This window comes from Oryzias melastigma, linkage group LG3 (assembly GCF_002922805.2).
Source record: "Oryzias melastigma strain HK-1 linkage group LG3, ASM292280v2, whole genome shotgun sequence".
In the NCBI taxonomy this organism is placed as follows: domain Eukaryota; kingdom Metazoa; phylum Chordata; class Actinopteri; order Beloniformes; family Adrianichthyidae; genus Oryzias; species Oryzias melastigma.
Window position 1 is genome coordinate 14,150,204 of NC_050514.1, and position 24,569 is coordinate 14,174,772.

General features: G+C 37.7%; 1 protein-coding gene and 1 long non-coding RNA gene across 2 annotated transcripts in view; one reads left to right on the plus strand and one right to left on the minus strand.

Annotated features, from left to right (window-relative positions):
* Positions 1-23,040, plus strand: part of gpc5a (glypican 5a) — a 142,625-nt gene extending 119,585 nt beyond the window's left edge. Inside the window, exon 9 of the mRNA XM_024296262.2 lies at positions 20,122-23,040. Coding sequence (XP_024152030.1) covers positions 20,122-20,276 — 155 coding nt within the window. The 3' untranslated portion in view covers positions 20,277-23,040. The remainder of the gene's footprint in view (positions 1-20,121) is intronic.
* On the minus strand, positions 315-822 carry LOC112161205. The gene is made up of 2 exons (XR_002921814.2): positions 647-822; positions 315-559 (listed from the first exon to the last, which is right to left on the minus strand). It is a non-coding gene; the product is annotated as an uncharacterized LOC112161205 (long non-coding RNA).
* Positions 23,041-24,569: the final 1,529 nt, after the last annotated feature.

Genomic DNA, 24,569 nt, shown 5'->3' on the forward strand with positions numbered 1-24,569 from the left:
AAAATAATGATTTTTTGTGATAGATTTTAAATCTAAAAATGTTATCTATCATGTAAGGGGTAATTCTTAATAAGGTGAGGCAGGTGAGATGCAGAGGCCTAATCAGGTCAGACTCTTATTTCTATGAAATCCATTCATTTCTGATAATGGACAGATGGAAAGGCATTATCCCACTTATACTATAGTCGCTCTGGGCCAGCTGTTTTTTTTTTTTTCCTTTAGTGTTCAAGATAAAAAAAGCAACATGTCATGACTACAGAACACGTAGCGACCCAGACGCTGGAACCCGGAAGAAACACAGCAGAGGTCTAGTGTGGAAGGCAATAATTTTAATAATGTGGTGAGAAGGTTGGGTCCTGAACAGGACAGGAAGCAGGCTCCGAGCAGGAGGCAGAGGTTGGAGGCGTAGTAGGCGATCTTGTCCTCCAAGAGGGAGATGGCCGTCTTGGACGCAGGAACGTGAAGCAGAGGCAGAGGCTCGTGGTGTGACCGTGGAAGGAGACCCGACTGGAGATCCGGAAGTGGGGAAAAACATGCAACCACTCGAGGTAGGAGATTCCTGAGAGAGAGTGAGAGAGGTATTTAGACAGAGTCTCGGCAAAAACGTGGCAAGACTGTGGCGTAGACGAGGTGGCCGAATATGCACCATCAGGGGCAACGGACTGGCGGGGAATGAAGGTCCTGGAGCTCCTTAAGTAGGCAGGTGAGGAGACGAGATGAGTGGTTGCAGCTGGGGATGATCAGCAGCCAGGTGGAGAGGAGGGGAGAGTGGAGAGGGGGAGGAGACTGACAGAGGCACCATGACACAACAACTGTCTTTCATGTAAAAATAAGGTTGAAAGTCTGTTATAGTAAAGACAACTTCATGAACTCACTAGTAAATTGTATTTTGGTCTTTTATCATCATAATGTCACCAATCCAAATGAAAATACTTTAAAATTAAACTTTTTCACAACAATTTTTGGTTACATTAAAAATAGATTAATTATATTAATTAATTACTGGTAATTATAAATTAATCTTTATAAAAATAATCACATGACAGCACTATTTCTGTAGTTGATTGATTATTAGTGCTTGTGATCAGTTACACGGTATTTTCTAATACACTGTAATAAAATCAATTAAAGATCTAATTCTTTCTCTCTATTTGCTTTCTATATAAAACTTCCTAAAAGAAGGAGGTGATGACTTCTACTTAAATGGATTTCCTATTGTAATATCAATGCAGCTCTGGGTAGACTGTGCTCCTGCACTTAGACATATTCCACGGTGAAGTTGTCCTCTTTCCTGACATTTCATAGAAAGTCAGCAGCACTTTCTACCTTGGAGTTCCTTTGATGATGTCTGAGGGATTCCCTTAATCCTCGGAGGGTTGGGTGGAGGGCACTTTCTCCCTACTGGGGGGATGAAGCCACTTAATGGATCACAAAGTTAATCAACCACAGGGAGAGCCTGGCTGAACTGGAGGAAAAGGTTGAACTAGTCCCCGAGGACCCACACTTACATGTGCACAGACACACCATTTCCCTTAAGATAGATATGTGTGTCAGTTTAAGTTTTTAGATTCACTTACTACAAAAAAAAACATTTTTTTAACCAAAAATCAGAGAAAGATCACTTTAAGAAAAAAACAAATATTTGGATCACATGTGTCCAGATGTTCTCCTTGCTCCTGACCAGCATCTCAGTGAGCATCTTCAGTGGGTGAGAAGCTATCAGCACTCTAATCACTCTTAAGCAATTCCACAGCGGGTTTGATGAATTTCGGCCAAGGCTTGTGGCATGTGGTCCCCGCGAATGAAGCTCAAAGATGTCTATGCTTATCTAAAGGTTAATAGAAGGTTAATAAGAGAGGGACAAATTCAAAAACCTTATTATGCAAATTATGTTTTCTAAAAAGACTAATATAAGCTTGTGAAGTGGCTCTGCTAATTAGAAAATTGTTTGTGCTGGTTTGAACAGAGCCACCTCTAAAGCTCAGCTTATTTAAACAAAAAAACATTATTTATTAAGCTTACTGACTTCTCAAAACACGTCTTGATTAAGAAATTTCATTCTTAATTGATAAATTGAGTGTCATCTGCAATATCTCCATTTATATGGATAACTCTTGGTTGCACACGTGTAGTGCATCCTTTCGTGTTCACATTAAAACTGAGGCCAATGTGTTCCAATTGGCTGCTGATGCAGTTAATACCATGCTGAGCTCAGCATCTAACCTGAGCATGCTGCTGGGGACCCGCAGCACAAGGCATGCATGAGATCCTCATCTGCTGTTTGGAGAGGCAGAGCCACACGGGGACGCACACAACTGTAGGCACCTCAAACATCTTCATGTCTGAAGGATGCATCTGCATACTATTTTAAGAAGAATTTTGCCACTCTAATATGTTCCTTATACATTGCTTGATTTCATGGCAATATTGCTGATCAAGCTAATTAGTTTTTCAAGCTTTGAAAAATATTTATAGTCTACTTTAAGATGATATTTTATACACTAAAGTCTTTTTGTAATTCAGCTTTAATCTTTTTCCGTCTTTAGAACATGTTCTCCATGATGTATCATGTTTTTTTTTTTATTACCCATTTAGTGATTTTTTTTCTTTTTTTTTGTTTGTTTGTTTTCCCCCTTCACCTTTAACTTACACACAAGTGAACAATTTCCAGGCCTCACCATGCAAATGTGCAATGAGCACACATGAGGAGCGGTGAACTGCTCCAACGGGAACACCTGGCAAGCAGTTGGGGGGTTATACGCCCACCACAAGGGCACTTCAGTTGTTATTAATGAAGGTGGGAGGCCCCATCTAACAAGTGAAAAAAAAAAAACAGAACTTGTATTTTCTTGCTTTTGATTGTGTTGCAGTCAATAAACATTGTTGTTCACCTTTCAGCACGTCCCTTCAGGGGTTACCACAGCAAATCAACTTTTATTGAATCACACATGTGGTTTGGCAGAGATTTTTACACCAAACACTCTTCCTGACAACCCCTATTTTAGACGGGCTTGGGACCGGCACAGGGAGACCCAGAGCCGGGCCCCATAGACCTTTTTCACGTGACGTCACACAAAACGGCGATTGTGCAGAATGACTTCCGGTTATACATTATGTCAATGGTTTAGAACTTCAAAGCTGACAGCTGAATGCTGTTTAAAGCAGTTTTACCTAAGTAATGAAAGGTAACCTTCCACTCCTGTCAGTGAAGACTTTCCAATTATAACCGAAATTTGTTCAATATTTATTTTATAAATGTTCTACCTGGTTGTATTTGTTTTTTCCTCTTAGATCAAATGTCAGTAGTCCTGCCTTCATGCTCCACAGCTTTCTCCCCAAACTGTATGGATGATATTAAACAAGTCATAAAAAAAAAATAATATATATATAAAATTGTGTTCCCTTTTTAAGACACAAATACACATCTATGGATTATTTTCCCCATCTCTTGCATACATTGTGGGTTGTAAGTGAAAATGTCCTCAAACTTTATGCAAACAGACTCAAACATATCTTCATGTCTCTATTAGCACATTAATGTGATCCCATTCAAGCAAAGAGTGTGCAAAAGCGTCAACCTAAAAGATAACCTTGTCCCAAGATGTATTCATAAAATAATGACTCGGTCTCTATTTGTATGATGCACTAGTAACTTATTCATAAATTACAGCATATATTTTCAAAGGATGAACTAAGTACTAAACTTGTTTTTCACACTGGCATTGTACCTGTGTGGAACATAATTTGTATTTGTGCATAAGCAACACTTAATGCTTTAATGGAAGAGGCTTTTCAAGGCCTTTTGCGCCGCCAGTCATAGTTGGACACATTTCTGAACAAAGATAATAAGGCTGGACAACCTTGTGCTCTTTATAGACAGCAGAGAAGGTTTGTCTGCTGCTGCAATCGTTCAGTCTTTCACTGGATTCACTCTTCTTTTTTGAGCTGATGAAGTAAAAAATGAAATGGGATAAAGATATGTGTTTGCAGAGACATTTAGCAGCAAATCTGTTTGATCCAACTCTATATCCCCCTGTTTAAAAAAAAAAGAACAACGCATGAAAAATTGGGGAACACCTTGGTTATTTGATATCTTATTATTGAAGTTAGCTAAAATTAATGGAAAATGAATAGTTTATTTTATATATACATTTAGATAGTGCCCTGCCCTTGCCTAACAGTAGCTGGGTTGGTTCCAGTGACCCCGTGACCCCAAAACGAATTCAACGGGTTCAGAAAATGAAGGGATATACTGTATTTGTATTTAGACCCACTCTAATGAATATGGTGTTTTTAACATGATCTTGTTCCAATTTCCCATCATGGAGGACATATATTGATAAATTCTGATTAAATGTGTGCTTTTTTGAATTTTTCTTTATTTAAATCGTTGTTAACCAGGAGAAAAAAGCCATTGGGAAAAGTTTGTAGTTGTGATGTATGTAGGTGCTATGATTGTCAGGCTACAAGCGTCCTGCTCCGCTCCATTCTGATGCATCCACGACTAGGGTTGGGCCCCAATTGGTGCACCAATCTGTGTTTTGTTTCAGTTTCAGTTCCTATTCGGTGCCAATTTTGGCACTTCAGTAATACAAATAATGCCCACATCTTCCCAAATCCAAAGCAGAACAGTGACGTTTGGGCGCAGATTCCACGGAGAGCCTGAAGCTTTTTTCCCCCTCAGTGCACCATTCCCATTTAAACACATCAATGTAAAAATGTTGTGCACAAACCCCCACCTCCCATCCCCATTTGTGGGGGTTAGGGACCAGTGACATCCGAGAATATGCAAAATCTGCAAAAACTGAGACTCCACCCCACCCGCAGGGCCAATGAATGATCTTGACTGAAGCTAAGCACCAAAATGAGGAATCGAATGCAGCAACTTCTTTCGGTTCTGGTAGAACCACAAATGTCTTCATGGTTCCTACTTAGAACCAAATTTCAGTGCCAAACCTTTTCCATGACTAGATCCATGTACGTCTTTGTTTTCCTCGTCTTACAGTAGCTGGAATCTGGCTCAAAACTGTAGAGCTGGATAACTCCAATACTGGTCGCCATTTTTGTTGCTCAGATAATTTTAGGTTTTGGATGTGAGGAAATATAAACTAGTGGGATAATGGGAAATTAGGGAAGGCTTACACTGCTTCAACAGTCCCGCCCACAACTCAGAAGTGGATTTCTAATGAACTTTTGTTGCTCTGCAGAAATTATGACCGTGAAATCAATACAGGTTATTTGATTTTACCAAAAAAACGTCAAAATCATTAATTAGAACCCCTGGAAACACTTTTACAATAGATCAAAATAGGATCATAGTGGGATTCAGTGGCGGGCCGTGCATTTCACACCTAGGCCTTCAGTAGTGCTCCATCTGAATCAACCCAACCCTCATTAACTATTTTATGGCAATAAAACTTCTACTGCAGGTACAGCTGCCACACACACACCAAAAGCATCAACAATAACCTGATAAAATTTCAATATTATGTAGGGAGATAGCAAAATTTTACTCACCAAAAATCCAGATTATTTAAACACAAAATCCATCCTTTCTATCCTCAAGAAGATTTCAATCACTCTGTCGTGCAGAATCCGTGCGTTTGGCAGATAGAAAGTGTTCCGTGGCTGTGATAAGCTGGAAAATGTTCTGGTATTCCTGAAGCCTCTTGTGGTCCAGGAGGGAGACAAACATCAGTTTTTGTGATTGATCAAGGTCTGTGTCTGGAAAATAATATTTGCGCGAGGATTTTGCGCTGCACGCGCCCACGGTGCGTTCAGGAGCCTCGTAGATTTCAGCTTCACTCCCGCTCAACGGAGTCACGGAACTCCTTTACCCGTGCCAGACAAAACTGTGCCACAACTTTACCCAGACATTCATTTTCCACCAAAAATCAGACGATGAGACGCTTTCCACTGGTAACATCTTCAAACCTGACACGCCGCTCCTCGGCACCTGTGTCCGTCAGCAGAACCAGAGCGAGCTGCGAGCTGTCCAATCAAAGCTCGTGAAAATCCTGACGTTTCCGTGGGCCTTCTAGCTGGCCTAGCACGTGGTCTCCTCCAGATCTGATTGGTTGAAGCAACAGTTTGGTCGACAATTATTGTATGCTACAGGGCCCGCAGAACTGATTGTGAAGGCCTTCAGGCAGATTTCTTTGACCCTAGCAACAAATGGTGCTGCAATGTGATTGGTTAATGCTTAAATAGGAAAATACACGTCTGGAAGCAGCGCAACCAGGGAGACAGCAATGAAAGGACGAAGACAGAGCATTTGGAATTATAGAATACGTATTCACGGAAATAAATAATAATTAATATCAGTCTGTGATTCAGATATTTTTAGGCCAGCAGAGAAGGCCTTGCAGGCCCTGACGGCCCGCCACTGGTGGGATTTTAATAATTATACGTTTCTAATTTTTTTCCCCACATTTTTTCATTCTATTATTTTAAGAAGCCCCCATCTAATTACCACATCCCAGCATCTTGCATGTCTCAAACTAAAGCTGCAGAATCAAATCCCTGCCTGAGAAGTGCCCTCTAATAAATAATTTGTAATGCTTATTACAAACGATTGAAAACATCATGTTTTGTTTGTAACACCAAATAGAAATCATTATTTAGAATTGAAAGCACTTGTAAGGAGCTTTTTTTTTCCATTACTACATTTGCATACTGACAAACTGTGGAAACTTTCCTGTCTAAACAAATATCCACTTGGTAAAGGTGTGTGACACTCAGACTGGATGCCGAGCTGTGAGTTTCCCCGGCTGATTGGTATTCCTCCTGTGTGTGCACGGTGAGAGTGACTGACTGGCGGTCAGAGACCAGTATTGACTGCTCTGAGGATGTAATAGAGGCTGCGGTGATGGGATCCTGGACGTGAACACTCTCTCTGTGGCATGTGCAGCAGAGCCATACAAGATATAGCCGAGGCACTTAATCATTTCGCCGGCTCCATGCAGAGATGCAGTGGCCCCGTGTTTTGGAATAATGCTTGTGCCTTAAATTAGATCCCATTGATCCTGTTTTTCTCTGTAATTGCACAAACAGGATGGATGCTGGTTTTAACAGGGGGTCAAAGCAGACATTTGGAATACTTTAGCTTTAGGCATATAGGCTAAATTAAATCAGACAAAAGGCTGTTTGACCAGATCCAAGGTGAGTGGGCTATTAGGAGACAAGTGTACAAGAGCAAGCTCGCGTTTCTGTTTCAAGTTATTGCGAAGGTTAAGGTGCTCATCTCTGGAAATCATTTTACTTTGCTTCACTGATAATACAATTACTCCAGCTCTCGGCAGTGTTGTATGCTTATAACCTGCAGTTTAGTAACTGTGCAGTGTTGACAGCTACAGAAGCCATCAATAGGCATTTATAGTCCAAACAGCCATGTGATGTATGTTTGGTAAACACTGCTTGTTTGTGTTTACCAACCTGGCTCTTTTGTGATAGGCTACAAGAAATCCAATACATTTGCCGTCAACCATAAGTGCAGCTGTCCCTGTCGACGCCGATAGGACAAAAAAATCCTATACTTTATGCCCACGTCTGAACAAAGTGTTGTAGTAAATGTGCAGCATGTGTCTGCTTGAAAAGATAAGGGGGCTGATATTTCGCCCCTTTCCATCACACCTTAGAATAAATTGATCCTTGCAACGACTTTTTTAATGTTGTAAAATTCCAATATGACTTTTTCACTTTTTTTTTTTGTCTTATTGTAAAAAAAGCTGAGTTTAAAAAAAGTAGTTTGTTTCTTTCTATTTTTTAGGCATATGCTTAATTTCAGTTATTAATTAGAGCTCAACCTTTGTTCTGTTTTTATCTAATTGTTGACATTTTATTTTACCAACAAATAGAATAGGTCTTTAATAGAAATTAAATGAATAAAAACATAATGTTGGATCAAATTCCTTTAACTTAACATTCAAATTGAATCTACTCAGTGTTTTGGCAGATACTTAAACCTCTTAAAAACATTAGGTTCAAGGTTTTATTGCAATTTTTTTAAATTGATCACACAGACTATCACTATTTCTGTCTTAATGATCTCCCAGGAGCCCTACAGATGTCCACACATTAGATTAAAGAGTTTGCAAGACTTTATTAGGATTAATGAGAAAAAAATCTTTTGTCCATTTCACATCATTCATTACAGCCATCCCGCCAAGAGCTGCATTGAGCCCCATTGTAGTAGAGTGTCCACCCTGAGACTGGAAGGTTGCGAGTTCAAATCCAGACATACCAAAGACTCTAAAAATGGGACACAGTGCCTTCCTGCTTGAAACTTAACATCAAGGGGTTGGATTGGGGTGTTAAATCTACAAATGTCTGTGGTGGTTCTAGCACAGATGTCACCCTGGGTGAGCCACACCATCCTCAAAACTCTCATAAGGATAAAATCACAAATATGTTTGAGGTTAAATATACAAATATCACAAGTCAACCTAGAAAATACACTATACTCTTGGTCTGCTTCTCTTAGCAGAAACCAAAAATGTACCACGAATAATTTAGAAGTTCATGTAATATGAATAGAAAAATGTACCAAATGTAAATATACTAAAGTAGAGGGGATTGAAGCTTTAGATTTTTAATGCAATTTCTGACAAGCTGAGGAACCACCACAAAGTAATTCTACTGTAATTAGTAAGAAATAAGTAATTTCTGAGAAAAAGAGACAAAGTACTGAATATATGTTATTACAAATATCATCATGTCCTGTTGTGTTAGTTTAATGAAAGCACGAGTAAAATAATTAATTAAAATTGGTTGAATATAAAATTGTATTTAATTAGCTGCATTTAATGCATGAATTGAGTTTGGATAATCTGAATGTTATAAATATAGGTAATCAATCTCCTTATCCTAACTCTTCAAATACTATTGTATATGTTTAATGAAGTTATCTTAGGCTTAAATAGTGACATTAACAATGTTCAATATCATACCTTTGTCCTTTTCACATTTATCCTGGTCTTTTCTCGTGAAAATAAACAAGTTAGCATCCTCTGACACCATCTACCGCTAAGTATCGCATCAGCTCAGCCTCGGATTGAACAAATACTTATCATACCTTGTTTGAGAGATTGGATTAGAGTTTAAAAAATACATTCATGATGAATTCAATTTATAATTTGATGTGATGAATTAATGTGTAATTTGATAGTATTTTAAGCTGGAGATGAGTGTTACACTGAAAAATACTTCCAATTACCTGTGTGTGATTCACCCAGCCACCGGTGAATTTTGCCTCCCTATTGCATTTTTTGACATGGTATGTTTCACTGTGTACCGCAATGAGATGAGAGCGCCAGTTTGATTATCGTGCAGCAAAGGGCGCTGTTTGACATTTAAATTCACTTTCAGATGCTCTGCTATTCGCATTACGGAAAACAGACACGTAATGATTTTTTTTGTCCCTTTTCCGTGCTGCCCACTTGGAAAATGCTGCCCTGGGCGACCGCCCATGTCACCCAAATCAAAAACCGCCACTGCCAAATGGTTCCAGAGTGTAACTTTGTCTGCAGCTCGCCCCTCCCCCAGAGGATGGGAGGACAAATTTTACACACCTAAGTGTGTGACAACTAATGGGAATTTAACGTTCATGCTTTACTGTTTTTTAACCAACTACATGAAAGTACATGAAATAAGTGAAAACTAGACAATTTAACAAACATATCAAATGGAATACTTGTAACATTTATTTATTTTCATTATTTAATACTAATATTAGATTTATAAGTTTAAGACATGATGACATACTCAGACATCACTAATACATTTAGAACATATTGTATTGTACATAACTGTATATGTTATAAATGTATCATCTCATCTAGTCATGTATGAATATTCTATTTATTTTTAAAGTTATATTTAACAGATAACCATGAGTATTTCCTGACTTGTGAACTTAAAATGTAACTGTTACATTTCAAACGGTCCCTAGATTAAACATGCATTTATTTTTGTAATACATATTCTCATTTCCACATTCTCAAATGTTATTTTGTAAAGGCATTATCTTAACCTAAGGAACTGGAAATATTCTAGAAAACAATCCTACATCCTAAACACCTGAGGGAACTGTACCCTATTTATTAAACCTTTGGTAACTTTGCCTTAAAAATAAAGCTTTTAAAATGGTCTCAACCCCTCTGCTGTATCATCTTTATGCTCTAAATCCAGTAATATGTAGCCGTTTCAACAATAAATCAAAGTGGTTTTCCTCTAAACTCAGAAAACAAAATGAATTCTGTAGAAAAAAGCAGTTGGTCCATTTAGAGGAAGCAGCAAAAAGAGAGCAGATTGTGTGAATAACTGGAAAAGAGTGAATGTTGAAATGGCTTTCAACAGATGGCAAGAGCAGACACACTGATAGTTTGTTGGCCTTGTTGCCTTGTAATTTGTAACGCTTTTGTGTTTTATATTTAGAACTTGTCTTGACGTTTGGCTGTTATGGTGACTGAGTGCAAAACTGCTTGTCAAAGACAGTAGTTTGGTCCAAAAAATAGATGATTTGTTTCAGTAGAACAGGAGGATCAGACCACCTCTTTGGAGAGTCAGTGAAGACTGAAAAAATAAAGCTGACATGGACTCTAAACAGCTCAAGTATGGTCAGGAAAACCCATCAAAAAGGATTTTGCTTTTGGAGAGATGATACCAGAACTGCAGCTCCAGAAAGGGCTGCAGAACGCCTGCAGAATCACCACTGAGGGCATCCGTTCAAACTGCATCATTGTGGTTTGGAAGCTGCACAGCTGCTGAGTGAATGGACCTACCTTACAAAGGTTGCCGTGGGCATTGTGGAGAGGGAGATCCCACACCTATAGAGAGGATGTGCACGGACTGCATGCTGAAAAAGGCCAGCGGACAGTCAATCTCTGTTTCAACCACTGCTGTCAGCCAGATTCTTCAGAACAATAAAATCGAGCACAAATAGACTGAAGATCAACTTCTACCCCGAAGCTTCCTCAGCCCACCCATTACCCCCTTCTGTCTTCATCCTCCCACCCATTGCCAAACTTCAGTCTTTGATTTATTTTTTCAAATAGGAATAAAGCAAAAGCATTCTGTTTGAACTGCTTCAATTTACCATTAAAGAGAAATATAGATGTGTTTTAGTAAAAAATAAAAAAAGTATGTGTACTGTACGCTGAAACAGTATCCACAGATGGCACACTGTGAATGAATTTAATTTAGCAAAATGATTTAAATTACGTGGATAAAGAGTTCATGTATTGTGTTTTCTGTGGGAGTCTGAATCTAATTGAGAGGAGATTCTCTCGCCGGAGCAGAGCTGTGCTGAGTTGTTTTGTTTCAGAACGGGCGCACACGCTCTTCCTCTCAAAGGGTCTCACGCGGTTTCTCTTCATTTACCTTCCCTCCTTGATTCCCAACATTTTTTGTGCAAACAAAATAAGTCTGAAGGAAAACAACAGGGAGAATGCATTTCTCTTTATTTATGCTGCTTCTCGCTCCTCTTATGTCCTGTGTATATTTGGCTGTAAACTCTTGGTGGATGTTTGATTAAAATTTCTTATCTGCCAGTTCAGAAAGCAAATATTTACAGTTTGTGAACATGTGAAAATATATTTTCGAGTTGGCTTGATATTAGGCTTTTTTCATGCACCTGTATTAGGATTTTTGGATCCTTTAATAGGGAGACATCTAATGCCTTTTTAGTTCAAACACAAGATCTGGACATCCAACACATTCTCACTCCAAGTCGTCACATATTGACATTTAGTTAAGGACCCCTCCGCGTAGCTTTTTGTCGTTTTAGGTGTCCCAAAGTCAGCATTTTTTTTTAGAGTACTGGCTATTCCCATTAAATCATGTCTTCCCAACCTCCGGGCCGCCGACCAGAACCGGTCCAGTACTTTGACGTGTACGCAAACCTGGTACCGGTAACCAAACCCTAACCCGACCAGACGCGGTATCAAGGACAAACCTGTACCAGGTTAAGGTTAGGGGGTTAGGATACCGGTACTGGACGCATCCTGAGGACCAGTGTGCATCCGGTACTGCATCCGGTACGTGTCCCGAGGGTTGCAGACTCGTCAAAAAACGATGAGTTGGGGACACCCAAAACGTCAAAAAGTGACGGGAAAGGGCTTTTAATCAAACGTCAACATGTGACGGTTTGGGGATGAGAATGTGTTGGTACATCATAAATAAGTAAAAGGAACTGAGAAAAACTAATACTTTATTGTTTTGTTTTATGATATGAAATGTTTAACATCCAAAAATAAATGGCTGTATGACTTTTCATAAGGGGTGTGTATTTGCAACAGTCTGATGATACGATACATATGACGATATATCCCTGGACACTATCAGAGACACTATTATGGTGTGGTGTGATGCCAACTAGCAGTCTGGAGTTTAAGTATAATATAATAATTAATTCAATATTGGCAACATTTTAAATTGGTATAAGTATCGGGAAATGAATTATCGTGATATTTTACCGAATCGTTATGTTCTTCTCCCTCCTACTTTTCAAACAACATGAAGGGACATGTGAAGGAGTTTAATACTGAACATGTTAACTGATATGTCATTTTCCTTCTGATATACATACTGAATATACTTTTCTTACTCAAACAACTCAAAAACTATTTTTGCATCAATTCCATAAATCTTGTTTGCATGGATTGCTCATCAAGGTATTGAAATCTATGCAAAATATGATTAAAAACTCATAATATGTCTAAATGTTGTGTTCCAAAAAAAGGAAAAAGAAAAAGATACAGAGTAAACCAGACTGACAGAGTTGCTGGAACATACCAAGTCAGTCTATTGTAGAGCTGAAGATATAATGATGACTTCTTAAGAGACACCACCTCTATTTGGGTTAATTTTTAATGACCTTTAAAAATCAAAATTTCAATTTAAATGACAGCTGTGGGTGTAAATCAACCTTAAACATACAAAATCATGTGTTTATCGTACCTGAAAGCCTGTTTGTTGTGTTAAACTTTAACTTTGTCAAACTTGCTTTTGCAACAAGTTTTTGCAGTATAACAACTGGAGTCCAGAAACTTCAATTGATATACAGAATCATCTTTTCTGATGATTCAATATGAATAAATATTATTGGTAAAATGGTGTGCAATGGTACAGTCACTGTTCCATTCACCCATGATAGCGCCTCCACTGGCATCATTCTTCCACCAGAGGCAGTGTGGAGTTTAGTGTCTTGCCCAAGGACACTTCGACACATGGATGAACATGGTCGTAATCAAACCTGGATTCTTCTGATCAGAGGTTGACCGCTCTACCGCTGCACCAAGGCCGCCCCATGTTGGAAAACTGTGCACTGTAGTGCCACCAATTCCTATTTACATTCAATCATTTTCTTCGAAGGCTATTTCGTCCAAACGACCAGAAAACAGTGTGGAGAGACTTAAAGTAAAAAAAAAAATCAACTCCAAGTAATACATGCACTAAAGTAAAGTGTGACACCCAAATTGACTAAAGCCTATTGTGAGGCACCAATTAACCTGAAATGTACGGATTTGATCTTTAGAAAGGAGTTGAAATAATTGGAGAAAATCCATGCAAGCGTGGAGAGCAAAATCCTCACAGACCTGCTTCACCACAGCAATATGGCACCTCGACTTACTTTTCGAAAGCCATAAAGTGCTAGGTCATAATTTGTCTCTGAAAAAGCCCTCACTCCTGCTTATATAATGGATTATTCCATTTGAAACAAAGAATTTTGTGCCACTATTAAACATATACTTATTGTGATGAATGATCAAACTTTTTTCTGCAATTGCCATCTTCTGTTGATTTATATCACAAATCCAGCAACTGTAAAATATCAGTAGATCTGTGTCCTCTTGCATCCATATGCGTCCTGCTGCTGCAGATTCTGCTCATCACACCTCTATCAGCAGAAGTTTCAGGGAATGACTAATGATCTGACCTCTTTTTTTGAGATTTATTTCTCAAACAGGAGACGACATTAGCTCATTCTTTCAATAAATGTGGCGTTTAAAATGTGTCATTCGTGCAGCCTGATTTGTACTGACTCTCACAAGCCAAAGGCTCTTTTCAGAAAGTGCTCTTTATCACTTGTTGTCTAGATGAAAGATAAATCTAACAAAACCACTCATCTAAAAGAGATGAAAGGTGTGATATAGTTTGGTAAAACTGAGCCACAGATACTAACATTCACACCTAACAGCTAAAGATGTGAGCGTCAAATTCATCAAGCGCACAAAATATACAAACACTTCTCTTCCCTGCATTTGTTAGGTCTTTCTTTGGAGCAGGTAAAGTGGTATTGATCTTTGTTGGTCAAGTCCCCACAAATCAGCTTTGCTTTAGCAAGTAAACTTCTCTTTCAGGCCAAACACCTTTCAGACTTCCTGCCTGCTGGGATCAGCTTCTACACATATGATTTCTGCACACGCTCAAATCTGATCATGTGATTAGAAATCAAGCCTGGTCACGTAGTTTCAGACTCAATTGGATTCTGTATCCCAGTCAGGGCTCTGGTATTTATTTTATTCTTATTATGATCAGAGCTATATATTCAAAAACTCTATAAGCAATCTGCATATCCTTAACAGATCACAAAATGCCTTAAAGCTCAACAGAATTTGGCACTAGTTTTGACCAGGAGGCGTACACAAACAGTTTGGAAAAGTTAACCAAGTATTTAGTAGTAGTTACTTAATTTTTTTCTTTCAGATCCGGCCCTCCAGATTATTTTATTGTTATTAATAATCCAATGTTATCTTTCGCTTATTTTTTAACTTGTATAATTTTGACAAAAATATATTTTTAAGGAGGGTAAAATATTGAAAGTTATTTAAGGTTTAAGTTGATTTGTTCTGGAATAATATTCCTGTCTATTTTTATTCATAGTTATGTCAAAAAGTTGTTTTTAAAGTTTTAAAAATGTAGTTTTAGTGTGCTCAATAAATATTTATCCTGTTCAGCCCGTGACCTCAGGTGTGTTTTGGGTTTTGGCCCCATGTGCGATTAAGTTTGACACCCCTGCTTTAGGGGCTCTGTGCATAATCTAATAAATGGTTACATTGATTTGAGCTAGTCATGAGTATAGAAAGTCATTATTCATTTTTAAGATTTTTTTATGGAGATATGAATCACATTTGATGAAAAAAATTTTCATTAGTTTTGAAGATACTAAAGCCACAGTCACCAAACTCTCTCACATGACTAATTATCACCTATTATTACTAGTTTATAATTAACTTTTTTTTTTGTAGATAGTTGCTCTATTTTTATTTGATTGTTGAAGCTACTTCACAGAATTGTTCTGTTTAAGTGTTAAATAATAAAAATGTGTTATTAAAATAAAAATCTGGGACCATCTGGATCTACTTATTAAACCTGTTAATTTTTAAAATGTGTTGCAAAAGTTTCAGATTGAGATTCAGTATCAGCAGAACCTCGAAATCTAATCACTCAGAATTGAATGAGACCCAAAAGATTCCTGATCGAGTCATCCTGAAGTCAGCTACTCAAATCATCTTAGTGTTTACACTGGAGTGTCTATACCGGACAGATAATCTCTGACATCCCTCGTGTGACTCTGCACTGTCAAAATGAAGCCAGAAGTGGGACTGGGCACAATGACCAGTTTACTCTGCTGACATCAGTGATGTTTAGGAAAACAACAATTAATTGAGCAAAAAATACTTTTAGAACTCGGTTGAGTCCATCCACCAAGCTTATCATCTGAAAAAAGGTATACATTTATATTTTTTTAACTTCAGGTTATAAATATTGTATTATTTTGCTTTAAAATTAGACTTTTTTTAACAGATGAGTCGAGAGAAAATAGTTTTCTACTGGTACCATACTCTAGTGGCCGTTTGAGGAACTACAATATTTGCTAATGAGTAGTTTCAAATACAGGAATCAAAAAACAAGCTTTTCTACCTCTAAAAATGAATAGATTGCTTAATCTGAATTATTGATGACAGTGAAATCCAATTAAATCTCTGTTTCTGTAACAACTGTTTTAGAACAAAGACATTTTAAAAGAGTAGCCTTTGTTTTCTTGAAAGACACTATGTGGAGATAGAGAGTTAATATATGCATTTTATTGATGTGCAGACATTTGTTTTAAGACCGTTGCTATCATGGTTAAAAAACATTTGCTGATCCTATATTTAAATTAAAAAAAAAAAAAAAACATAAAATGCCCTTCTTACAAGTGATTTTTATTTCCACAGCCTGTAACAAAAGTTTACTCATGGTGCAATCAGTTGGTAAACTTTTCCCCCCAAATAATCATAATTTTACTTGCTAGCCGTTATATATATATAAATTAAGTGTTTATATCTACAAGAGCCCTGAATAATGTTAACTTTAACACTGGCATTGGTTCTACGTCCCTATTTCGGTCTCCATTTCTTTCTGCTTATGAGAAGACTAGAATAGCCCTTGTTGTTGGACCCCACAGTGAGATAAATGTGACTTTAGTTTGGGAAGAATCCTGGGCGCAGCGTGATGACTGATGGCAAAACTGAAGACGTGGCTCAAAATGAATGCCAAGACTAAAAAAACATGGTGTCGTGACAACTATTTTACTCCCAAGCTGACATTTACTGAGGCTCGGTCAGGAGTTTGGCTGGAACCTCAAAAAGGAACTTTCTGTTTAAACACTCAGATTTATAGACATATGTCTTCCTAATGCCAAGCCAAGATTTTATTTTTTTTGCTTGATCTTTATCACAAATTTTTAACTTTCAACTATACTTACACCGATTTAAATACACATTATAAAAATACCAGCTTGTTTTTTTTTTGTATTTTCTAGGTGGCTAATTACTTGCTTTCACATCCACTTGTGATGTCCAGTGTGTTCTTAAAGTTGCTCTGTTTGTGTCACAGTTTGGACAGAAGAGTGGTATTCTGTCATTTTGTCTGCAGCTTGTTGCTGCATTAGAAACTGTGAAGCTTCAGTAAGAGGAATTGATTGAGGAGCTGAAGTTCAGTTCTCATGAGGATAAAGACTGTCAGTGAGCTGTATACCTTTAAATAGTTATCCCGGGCGCTCTGTGGCAGCCAATCGATAAGCAGTTAACTTCAAACCACAGTCATGCGCTTTCACTAAAGCTCCTAAATATGCCCTAACATGTTAAGACTATCACTTTTGAAGCATCATTTTAGGAAAAGTTTGTGGAATCTTTTTGTTCTGCAATTTCATTGTCTGTTCATATATAAAAAAAAACAACTTTTAATGGAAATATGTGTTTATTGTATAAATATATTAGATTTCATTAGAGTTATGAGATTCTATATACTACAGAATCAAGAAGGTTGGAGATCCATTTATGTGGAAAAGAATTGTAGTCTATTTGTGCTGAGCCATAAAAAGTGGAATTGAATCTACAGAGTACGAATGGCCTTTGTTGCTGCTCTTATTTTTCTGCCAGCAAGATAAACTTTGATAGCAGAGCTCTGCGGACTTTGAAAGGGTGTGGGCGAGGCTAACCCTGCCTGCGACAGACTTATGACCCTCGGGCTCCAGTGAGAAACCTCCAAGTCCTGGAGCGGTTGGTCATCTATTTAGGTGCAACCTCATTCTGTCCCTGTGGGGATGAGCCAGGATGGAGTGTGAGGCTCCATCAGCGGGGTTAAAGAGGATACTCTATTTCACTTGGCGAGGGACCTCCCCCAACATTTCAGGCCTCCGAAGACATGTAAACAACAAGATGGATGTTGGCAGCTGGTGTGCAGTTGTCTGAATTGATATCTGTAAAGGTGGGATTTCAAAGGCGTGGATACATTGGGGGTTTGGAGTTCAGGCCTCGGTGATTTGGAGTAAATAATGTGAAAGTGAGATGATGAAAATCTAAGAGGGTTGTTCTGTTTCTTAACATTAGTAGTCTGTATCTGAAACACTTTTAACTCCTATTATCGTCTTAAATTTTTGTTTTTAATACAATCTTCTGAAATGTTAAAAATTGCTCATCAAATGTTCTTCTTCCAGTGATGGATTCACAATATCTTACTTTTATTTAAAGTTGATACCACAAAAAACAACTAATAAGGAAAAATAAAAATGCTCAGTTTCTCAATAATTGGACGATTTCACCTTCAGAGGTCAAAGGCTTAAGTTCAAGAACCGTAATGATGTCAGAGACCAAGTGAATGTGCCAACTAAGTCATTTTTCATAGCTTCTGTGCTCGCCTGAGACTGCCCCACACACCATCCTTCTCTATTTCCACAAGAACCACCAACAGCAGAGTCAGCCATTTGTCACTTACCAGCTTAAAGTCCCACTCCAACTATATATTTGTTGTTGTAAAATCATTCTGTGATCTTTTAAGAATTATTATGCAATGTTTAGCTTTATTAAGACATTTTATTCACGGCTCAAGTAGCTAATTAGAAATATAGTTGTGGTTTGTGGGCGGGACTATTGGCACAGAGCCACGTAACATATGGAATTTTTTTCCAACAGCATTTTTCCGTTGACTTGAATAATGAAATACTCAAAAATTCAATTTCAAGTATCTTTAAACATGTCCTCCATCATTAGAAAAATGCCTCAAGAAAATGTTAAAGACAGTTTTCATCAGCGTGGGTCTTTAAGCAAACCGGTTTTCAAATTAAAAGCTTGCAAATACTTTTGAATTCATTATTAAACACTTAAGTCACCATGTGATTAACTATAACTCAACATTTTAACAGTTCCCCGGAACCAATATATAGGAGTAAATGCACATATATGGCTCTATTTAACCAAATATATGTATGAATCTCTTTTTCAGATTATGTTCTAAATTTATCATATGAGCACAGCTTTTCTTAATCATCGGAGTTGACACACAGGCACACCCAAGATGCACACAGACACCTTTCCACGTGAAAGAGATGGCGGGTGAAGGTGTCACGTGGTTGCATCAGCTCACTCATCAGGCTGGTGCAAAATTAACAGACAACCTTAATGGTTTGGAAGGGTCACTAATGCACTGCAGCTGTGACAGATGTGTGAGGCATGACTGCTCTCTCTGTGGTAAAATTGCCAAGGCTTTCAAAAATCCTCGCTGTTTTTCTGACGGCGGCTAAAGCCAGTTTCAGTGCAGCAATAATGATCTCTTTGGTAAGTCAATTGGCTGGTGATGCTGTGATATTATTACACCAAAACCAACTGGAACAGAATTATTATTATTATTATTATTATTATTTGTATTAATTAAAAACAACAACAGCAACAAATATCTTTGTTATCAACCCTATCCTGTTTTGGTTAGGTGTACCTTTATCAAATGAATAATGAATAAAACCCAAGAAATGAACATTACAAAATGTTTCTCCATATTTTGAAACTTTTTTCTCGTTTTTCTGCTGTTTAGTTGTAACATTTGTATAAATACTTTTTTCAGTTATTTGTTCTGATATCTGATGTCTACTATAAACATAAATGTTTTCCTGTTAATACATAAATATATCTGTTATTTTCTGCCAACAATACATTTCCAGGACTTGTTGACTCTAGTTGAAAAAGCTCTAAAGATTCATTTCTGTTTACTGCTGTGACTTTAAGTGTTTGATTGATGAATTGATGTTGAATCTTTATACTTTCTACCAGATTATGTACTGCCTGCACTGACTGAGTAAATATATGTACACTATTTGTTAAAATATATATTAAAAAAAAGCTTAAAACAGTATAAAAGGGGTCAGATTTTATAAATTAACTTCCTGCCACTCCCTTTTAAATAAACTCTTTTTGACAAGCTTAATATTTAATGGTTTCAATGTGTTATGTTCCATATGCATAACTAACATCTCTATTTAAGTATAATTATACTTGAAATATTTGTATGTGTATGCATTTTCTAATTAATTATTAATGACTATCCTAAGTGTGCTTTATCTCTGTAAACCATTTCCAAATCCAAACAGTAAACTAACTTCAATCAAAAGTCATTTGTCTTCAATGAAATCCATTGGAACTGAAGGTGGTGAAGGAAATTCAGACATGAACAAGAAAAATACAGATCTTTAGTTTTGACTTGATGTTATTTTGACAATACCAAAAAAAGATGTTTGATGAATATTTTTTTGAACTTCTCCACACCTCTTCTCTCTGTCTCATAGCCTCTCTCTTCTCTCCGCAGTGGTTCCAGATGTGATCAGTGATTACAAACATCATAATCATCATCCTCCATTTGCCAGGGATCCAGAAATAGGCAGCAGATCTAGCAGCCTCAGACTGATTGGAGCCATCTGGGTCCCGGTATTGCCTTGTTTACATATGCTCCTCATCTGGTAACAGCTGCATTTTTGTAGTATTACACCTTAAGACTTGGTTTCAAGCTTATTTATCCAAAAAGAAAGAACTCGTGGACGACGGAACCAACTACCCATGGAGGACTTTCAGAGCAGGGACGTAGAAGATGGTGTGGAACTGACAAGACTGAAATAAAAAGAGGGAGGAAGAAATCAACAAACACAAGTTTATTATTTACATTGCATTCGCTAATACTAACAAAGATTTATTTATGACAGACAATGCTTAATAAAGTGTGTTTTTTATCAGTTTAAATATAAAAATTGTTTTATTTCTGGATATTCTGTAAAAAAAAAAAAATACTTAAATATTTTTTTTCTGCAGTATTTGTACACGACCAAAGGGTCTAATATTCTGTCTAAAGAGTCTGTTGTGATTGTTTGTCAAATATTATACATATATTTGTGTTTGAAATAGGATTGCATAACATGAAATTCCAATATAGTATCAGGTCTGAACTGGGAAACGAATACTTTTCCACGGTAATATTTGCCTGCTGTCCAAATTCCATTGAATCCGAATATTTCAATTGTATTATCGACCTGTGCTGCTGCGGAAAGAAATGCTGAAAGGAAAAATTCGGACAGGTGGAAATCGGGGGCGAGTGAGAGAATTCATCCCCCTTTCTTCTTTAGAAGTAGATTAGTTTCCTCTGGAGTCTATTATCATCTTTCAGACTCAATCCTCCTCTGGCTTCATAGGCCTGCATGGAGGTTGATAGCCCCGGGAGCCACTGGTGAGGAAAAATCCAATTGCTTCTTGCAGCTATCTGACAGGTTTCTGTGTAGAAAATGTAAATGTAAAATGACTTGTTTCACATATGAGTGTCTGGTCAGTGGCTGAGATACAAAAGCGCTTTGCTGCTTTTGAAAAGGACTTCTTTGACTGTCAAACATTGTGGAAGCAGTGTGTGTTTAGAAAGCACTCCGTCTCCTTGACTCCCTCAAAAATGTTATTTGTACTTATTACTGAGAGCACTGAGTGGGAAGATTTCTTTTTTTAAATCATGGCTTTTCGTTGAGTTTGCACGTTATGTGGCTGTAAAAACAATATGTGGTCAGTTGTTTCTTTCTAAATTGGTTGAGTGTTTTATTTTCTGTACGGTCTGTGATGGACAGACGGAGATCGGATAAGACTGGTTATAAACGTACTCGACCTTATACAACTGTTTAAAAAATGCAGAAGGTGTAGTCTATAAAAGTCTGTTTTCATTATCTGTGTGAATGTGAAAAGTGAAAATTTTCTTTTTTCTCAGAAAACACTGAAAACAAAAAGACAGAAACATATTTTTATCTTGGAAGAGTAAGTTTGCAAAGCACACATTTCAGTCAGACTAAAAATCCTATTCGCCTTACAAAAAAAAAAAAAAGATAAATTTATATATATGAAAAATAAAGTTTTTCCAACCATTGTTTCTAGATCAGTCTGTCTATCCAAAAAAATTGAGGTACTTCCAGAGGGAAAACCATCATCTGAGCTTTAAGGCAGAGTGGCATGGTAGAAGCAAGTCCTCTGAGGCACATGAAAGTCTGCTTGGAAAAAAAAAAAAAACACATGGGACTCTCCAGGGAAAACAAAGCTCTCTGGTCTGATGCATTTATGCTGCAGTTTTGAAGCTTCATTTCTGAGCCTCATGACAACAGAGCTCAGCTCAGCACCTGCTCAATAACCCCACACTGATGCTTGCTGGAGCGTTTTCAGCTACTGGAGACACTGTAGAGGAAAGAAAAAAGTGCATTCAAAAAGCTTAATGTACCTCGTTCTTTTAACCACATTCTGCCAACAGTTCACAGTCACAGGACTTAAAGTGGTTAAAGTTATAATCTGGGGAACTCTCGAGGATTGTTGGTTACTGGCACTCTCTACTCTCAGAACTCGCAAACATCTCCTGGGAATTTCGGTTGACATTTCTGGAATCAAGGTGTTTGAGGTGTCACTTCTATAGAGACCAGTGAGCTTTACCACAAGTGCCTTGAGGAGTCTAAACACTTATAGTGGGTCAAACAAGTATTTATCAGTCACTGATTGTGGAATGTGTCTCACTTTAAAAGATAGTGTCCATCATATCCCTCTTCCATCAGTCATTAGAAGAAGGTTTTTCCACATCTTATTATAGAGCTCCAACTCCTTTTTACCTTCATTCAACATGTGGTATTTATACCTAAGACTTCCATCTTAATCTCATCTGACCATAGGACATCTCTTTAGTTCTCATTTGGATCATCCAGACAGTCTCTGGAGAACTTTAGACCGGCTTGGCTATGTGCTCCTGTGGTCCCAGCTCTCTTCAGGTCATTGACCAGTTTTCCTCTATGTAGTTCTGGGCTGTTTCCCCACCATTCTTGAGATCATTTTTATCCCATGTATCTTTCATGGAGCTCCAGGTGGAGAGAGATGAATCTTATATTTCTTCAGTTTTATCATAATTCTTCCAACAGTTGATCTCTTCTCATCAAACTGATTGATTTTTCTTGATTGGTTGATCCAGGTCCTGTTCAGGGATGCAATCTTGTCCCGGGTATCCTTCGACAGCTCGTTGGTCTTTGGTCATGATGGAAAGGTTACAGTCTGATTGTTTCAGGGTGTGGACGGCTGTCATTTGTACAAACAGGTGACAATGACAAAGGTCATGAGTGGACTATAAAATAGTTTTTAGAGAGGAGGAACAGGTCTGCGAGGAACAGAATTCTTGTTGGATCCAAAATTTCTGCAACATTGTCCCAATAAATTCTTTCAAAACCATGAATCCTGCATTCTTTTTTTTACATTTTGTCTCTTATGGTGCATCCACACTCTTTTGACAAACATCACATTTACTGCTGGACGCCTTGACGCCCCAGCCGCAGAGCAACAGCCAACGTTTTTCTGGACTTCATTAGTTGCCGCGTCACGGAAAAATAAAAATAAAACTGTAGGATCTTTTTTTATTATCCTCTTGATTAAAATAACAAGAACATAAGTCCATGTCCGCCCAGAGGCTGGCGGCCTGGACAGTGGGGCTTGCTTGGTCTGCTGGAGCCCAGGCAGCGGAGCTCGCGGCGTTGTCTACTGGGCAGATGGCTAGTGTAGCGGGTGTGATCACTCCAGCTCCATGGGCTCTGTGACAGTCTGGCGACCTGTCCAGGATGTATCCCACCTGCACCCAATAGTAACTGGGACAACCCCACAGCCCCAGTGGGTTGAGAAAGTGGATGGAATTTCAGGACAAAAAAATCCCTGCATTAAGCGACCATTTTGGGTGCATATTTTTTTATCCTTTGATCGAGTCACTGAAAATGTCACGTGCCCAAAGCCGAATCCCTGATTGGTTGACGTTAACCTCGCTTGATGTCCAAATTGTGTCTTAAGACCTCATATTGCATCTGTACTTTGATTTTGATACTAAAACAGTTACAGTGTATCTATGACAAACATCATAAACCTCTGTCATGTGGGACAACATGCAGAATAATTTACTAACAAATCCTTATTTTGCTCTATTGTAGACAACTGCAATTTTCTCTTGTTTCTTAGGTAAATTTACTGCTTAAAAAACGCTTGTATGTTTTCTGTAATAAATATATAACTGCAAAACTAGAACTAAAATGGAGATCTTCAAAATAAAAGCATTTTGCAATCAGTTAATGTACAATTATTTTTGTTAAATGTCAGACGCAGCTACTAAAATATATAATTAAAGTATACTTACTTAAACTCTGAGAGCTTGGTATCTTAGCTACATTTTTTTTTTAATTATTTAAGACTAATGCTTTGGTTTAGAATCCTTTGAAGCATTTCAGCCAAAGGCAGCTTCATCCAGACTGTGCTGACTCTAGTCTAGATGTAGCTATTGATATTCTCGGTTTAAATATGAATATTTTTGCTTATCATTGAAACACATGAAGACTCACAAAACATGCAGGCGTAGACACTAATGCTTCTACCATTCTTGATCAAAATAACTACGATGCCCAAAATGTTCTTGACAAGAACCAAATGAGACAATTTACAAAACACAGGGAGACGATATTATTGGTAAAATAATTTCCCTCTTAATTCTAAGGGGATTTTCTTGTTATTAAAAACAAATCTGTTAGTTCTTCCAAATAATTTTTAAATCATAATTTTCTGTAATAAAAAAGCTTAAAGTTATTGTCACAGGCCCTCCCTTTGTACCAATTAGATTTTCACGCTCACAATCAGCAACTGGGGTTTGAGCAACTGTTCTAATGACACCATAAAAAAATAAAAAAAGATGTTAAATTCCCAAATGAGAGGCAGCGGATACAGACACTG